This window comes from Papilio polytes, unplaced genomic scaffold (assembly GCF_000836215.1).
Source record: "Papilio polytes unplaced genomic scaffold, Ppol_1.0 DF823923.1, whole genome shotgun sequence".
NCBI lineage: Eukaryota > Metazoa > Arthropoda > Insecta > Lepidoptera > Papilionidae > Papilio > Papilio polytes.
The window spans coordinates 7322386-7328111 of NW_013525281.1; the positions used below are offsets into that span (position 1 = coordinate 7322386).

At 40.9% G+C, this 5726-nt stretch overlaps 1 protein-coding gene across 1 annotated transcript in view; it reads right to left on the reverse strand.

Moving 5' to 3' along the window:
* Positions 1-5726, reverse strand: part of LOC106102153 (ran-binding protein 10) — a 14294-nt gene that overhangs the window by 6044 nt on the left and 2524 nt on the right. The window contains exons 2-4 of the mRNA XM_013281564.1: positions 3672-3737; positions 197-361; positions 5-77 (exon numbers count right to left, since the gene is read on the reverse strand). Of these exons, the coding sequence (XP_013137018.1) occupies positions 5-77; positions 197-361; positions 3672-3737 (304 nt within the window). The remainder of the gene's footprint in view (positions 1-4; positions 78-196; positions 362-3671; positions 3738-5726) is intronic.

Genomic DNA, 5726 nt, shown 5'->3' on the forward strand with positions numbered 1-5726 from the left:
GTACGGCTGGCCCGTGCCCGACGAGCAGAAGGAGTGTCCGTCGTCGCCGTGGTATCCGTACGAATGCTTGTCCCACCCTGGAATACCACATACGCAAATATCACATCGTTACACTGCTTCACACTACGACCTTGTTATATTAGCATGTATTAGAAAGGCAGAGTCTAGGTGTAGGTGTTGTTATTGTAGGACTCACCGGGCAGGCGGTTCATATTGACGCCGTGTGCGGAGAGGCCGATGCCCATGTAGCCGTCGCGACCCTTGGACACGATGCGCACCTCGAAATAGTAGAGACCGCACGCCGCGGGAATGGGATGCGTGGCGCGCACGCTCGCCGCGTCCTTGTGCGTCTTGCCATGACCTGCAGCACGACGCCCATCACACAATACTAATTTACCTAATTTGTACTAAACTAATTTTCGGTGCGTATGACCTGAGGGTAGGTAGGGCCATGGATGGAGTGGGTAAACTAGTTTGTGGATACAATTATTATGCCTATCCGATCATTGTAATATATAGATCAATCTCGACAGATAAAAACACGATCGTTCACCATACATGCACGTACTAATTATATAACAAAACCCGCGTATGGCATCACGGTTGCTTTGCAAGGGACAGCTCGCTGCTTGCCGTAATGACCCTCGTAACGTGATCGCAGGCTGTATGCAAGGCCGCGGCCGCAGGATCAGGAACCGCGTATGTAATAATTAACTACACCTCGCAATCTACTTAGCGAAATAGAATTGTTATTTATAAATTGCATGGTAACTGAGATAGATAGTTTGTGGCACATTATTTAAGAGGATGTTGTCTATGATTCCTTTCTAAACCCGCCATTGGACTATTGTCGTCTACGACAAATTTGTCCATATCCTAGCACAAGCTTAGAGCTTAATTGGAATGGTAAAAGAAAATTAGTGTGTGCCGTACAAAATAAATCGTACAAAATGACAAAAAAAAATATTATACTTATTTTTTTAATCCAAAAAGTTACCGCCCGAAAGTTTTACGAAGCCTTAAGACTTAGTTTAAGAAAACGAAATTCATTCTAAGAACACAAAAAAGGGACTATATAGACTATAATTAAAATCATGCGAATAATACGCGCACCACGCAGTACGGTCGTGTCAGTGTGCCAGTGGCGAGTGACCCATACCAACTATGTAGCAGCGTGTCCGCGAGCCAAAGCCGCGGCTCCCGTAAACAACACAAACCTTACAACTGGCATGACATCAACACAACAACTGAATACATTCGATAATGAATGAAATAAGGAGGTAAACGGACTTACACAAGTTATGATATCTACAACACATTTTATAGAAAACTAAAAAAACATTGGTTAAATTTAAACAAAACGCTGAACCTACATAAATTCTCCTGTAAAGGCTGATGGAATAAGTTACTGCAAACCAACGTGGCGAAGACTACCACTATTTATTCCTATACTAACTGTCGCCTGCGACATCGACCGCGAGGAGTTAAAAAAAATTATTAAGGAGCCTATTTGTTTTCACCAGATGTATTCAGCCGTTTCGGAGATACCATCTAACAAACATCTATCCATACATACAAACTTTGAGATTTATGATATTGTAAGATGAGACTAAGAATACCAAGCTTATATTATAATATAATATGCGAAATTATCATATTTATTTATAAGCAACAGAGAGAGAGAGTGGTTTTTGACCCTCATAAGTGAATGGAAGAGGTGAGATCGAAATGAGTAATTGCCTACGAGTCCCGTTATACGATTGTATGTGTGAGGCGCGCACGGGACAGACGGAATTAGCGGCGGGTGCGTTGGCCGCGCCACCCGCCGCCGCTGGAACCTACACCAATGCGATTCCTTTATGTTAAATCACAGAAAACCTGTCACGATCACTGTCGAAAACGCTCTGGGGAAAAATACGCAAGAAATATCCCGTGGATGTGGTAAATGACGATTTCTCAAAAGCCCTACAGTAAACAAACAATTATTTAATAATATCATGTTTAATGTGTTTACTGTACGTTAGCGGCCTGTTTCTGCCGTGCGCCTGCGCAATCTCCTTACGGTACAAATTAAACGTTGACAATTACTATCAATAAGTATTCTTGAGATAATATTATCTACACACTTTTTAATAATACGTACGTAAGGAACGTATGATTGACGTTTTACATTTCTGTGATTGAGGAAAAAGCACGGGTCACGACACTTGCTCTGTACTCAAGTAAATACTACTTTTCAGGATCATCAGTTTGTCAAAACTATTATAAAAAACTGATTGTTCGAATTAAGGACAACATGACGTAAAGTCAGCAGCCAGCAGCTTTACTAAACAAATATTCTTCACAACAATCAGATAAACATAGAGTGGAAGTGATACGTTAACACACAATACACTAAACAGGGAAATAAAATAATGGTTCCGTTAAATAAACATCCGTTATAATTTGTTTATTTTTCTTCGCACAGCTCCATTAAAAATAAGAAACAGTTTGCAAGTTAATATATATCAATATTACATATACGCACGAGGCGTGCTGGGACCTGTCACTCGTCATGGATAAAACTACTAGTGTACGCAATATTCGAGTGTTGAAGGTCTCATCGGGTTATCTGCTGGCAAAACTATGTAAAAACAATGGAATAAAAAATTAAACTCGTCAATGTATTAGTAGTATACTTATTGTAATATTTGTGCAAAAAGTATTAAATAGCTAAATATATTTCTACTGAATGTAATTAAGTAAAAGATCTCGGAAATTATCATAACTACCAAAGGAACGTCAAGGCACAACCCACACTGACCCAGAGATAATGCGGAGCGTCTCATAGCGTCGCCCATTATTTCCAATATTGAGGTTTTTTGCAAAAATGACATATATAAAGTTACTGATGCACAGGACCCGGTAGATACCAGCCCAGGGCGGGCGCGACGGACGGGCGGTGGAGCGCATCACCACGAGCCGCGACATTTCATCTCTGCGTCTGTGCGAGTTGAGCCTCAACTTTGATGAGTGGATCAAAGTGTTTCGTAAGTTAAGTAGTAAGAATGCTGTGACACGCGAGTGGGACCGTCCGCCTCCGTGTCGGCAATGTGGCGACAACATCAGGCTACTTTTTCTATACACATTATTAGATGACAGTGTTCGGAAAGGTTAACACAACAGTATTAAGAGATAATTGTTAGCACAAGTAAACAACACAACGGTCAAGATCATCCTTGAACATTGTTTTCAACACATAGAAATAAAATTAAAAACTAATTCGCCAACAAACAGAGCTCTTTTAATCTAAAATTAAACGATTTTGTTTAATATTTAGTGTACTTCATCACCGTCATATCAAAGGCTCGTCTCGTCTTCAGTACATTGCAGAGTGATGGAGGGAATTTAATTACTATTGGGAATTATAATTGCGTACAATATGTTGTAGTCGTAATATGTTGGCATTATTGTCCTTTCAAAAGATGATCATTCGGGAAGGCTTAGGTCCAGCAGTGGGCAGAAAAAGGCGGATGATAATGATTATCGTCTGCAGTTCATCATAATGAAAAATGTGTATGTTTTAGGCGAAAGTACAGTGTCGTGGTAGAGCCCTGTTTGTCGGCGGCGAGCGGCTGCGGCGCGGTGCTGCTCGCCGCTGCAGACTAGCAAGTAGCAAGGTGCACACGTACGATACATCCAGAGGCGCAAGTGGAGGTAGGGCAGGTGGGGACAGCGGCCCGGGCCCGACGAGCCACCTTACAACAAATAGAGAAACAGCCATGTCCATTAAACGGTTGCACTGCGGGCCCCATGCGCCTCCGCGCCGGCGCCGGATCGACACCATTGTGGTGCCATGGAGCCGAAACATTAAGCTTATTTTTACATTATACAGATTTACAATTACATTTGAAAGTCCTAAAATATGCTCCTAGTGGGGACACGTTTCAAAGTCATTCAAATCTAATTCAACTTCACTCAGTTTCAAATTACAAATTTGTTGTCCCTCCAAAGTAGGAATGAGTTTGGCTTTGAACTTGACTAACTCAAAGTATCTTAAGAGGTTGACCATAAGACAAACCTGACTGAACGTTGAACTGTAACTCTATGTTTTCCTTAATTAAATACTAAATTGTTTGATGAGCAGTGAGTGAGTTTGCGTTGTCATACGTGCTTCATTTAGACGAGATATTATACTAGGTGCAACGGTGACTTGTTGAACAGTTATTCTTTGACTGCATTCAGTCACAGACACACAAAAGACACAAAAAGCCGCAAAAAAGTGAAAATCAACAAGATTGAAAGGGAAGTGAGAAGTGACGAATGACAAAGGGTATATAGAGTGTGATACGATTTGATTGGTTAGCCGCGACCCGCATAGTGGACTTCACTACATAAAATAAAAAAATAATAAAAACACTTTATTGATACGATCAGTTTAACAATAATCATTGGGCTCTGCCTCCTGAGCTAGGTGGGGACCTGTATTACAGAACTACATACTAAGATGAGGTTTTAAACAGTCGAGGAATCTGTAGCTTAAAGGGTCTAAAGATAATCTTTAAAAGCCTTTTTGATCTGTATCTATTGTTATGTATTGCTTGATAAACGTAACTGTCCGGAATCGTTTATTCCTTTCATGTTAGCTATTCGCTCCGTGCGTCACAAGGGTCGGGCTCACGCTAGAAACAAACGATAACCGTGACATCTGAACAATTGGTACAAAATCGGAGGCAGCGGCGGCGGCTGAGTGTAGCTACAGCTGCCGATGTTCCGTCGTAGCCGAGCAACGTGGCGACTTGCAGCCCTCCGTTCTCCTCGTAGAGCTCAAATTTATATTGAAGGTGTTCAGGGAGCAGAGAACCGACACCACAAGTCTCGGTGTTGTAAAACCAAACTTTATTGAATCGCAATAAAGTGTGTTTTGGCCAGAGCAGTCGTCAATGAGAAGGCTAGAACCAAACGAGCTTGACCCAGTTCTGGGATGCACACTCCGGTCCCGTTCGAAAAGCGAGGCCCTTTGACGTCGAATCTTTTCTTGGAGCAGACATCTCTGCGCGGTCACGAACACGACATTCAAATGGCCTAAATTATTGGTACAAAAACAAAGCCCGTGGCTTACTTTATTATGGCAATAAATAGCTATCAAATTATGTATAAAGACTAAATCGTTATTTATCGTACATTACGTATTTACACCATTAACGGAAACGACCGCAGCATTAGAACAGATTTCATTATTCGAACAAGTGACTTTTTATGATTAAACTCAAATATCTGTTTGTTATTGTAACGTTTGAAGCGCAAAACGTGCAAAACAAAGCGCCAGCTATGCAAAATGAAGTAGCTGGTAATTCTTTTTCATATATTAGTAAACAAACGAATTAAGAGTTTGTTATTTGCAGTAATTAGATTTAAATGTCGACTTTGATGTATTGAACATAAAGTTACAAATGAAAAAGACAGAAGTGAGGTGCAGCTCTTTCGGGAGGCAACCGGGACGCAGCGCTCGCCTGCCTTCCGTGCAACACGCCCGAGTTCTCGGAATTACAAATACACACTTCTTTTTTCTGCACGCTCACAATTTTTTCCATTTTAATGATTTACTTTCAGTAGCCATTTTGATATTCTGTAATTGTTACCACATATGTAAAATAAAAGCGCTTTATTTTCTACGTATACACGTCACCTTTTTATACATATTTAAGTTCACATTCAATTTGTCTATTCATACTAGGTACTGGGTA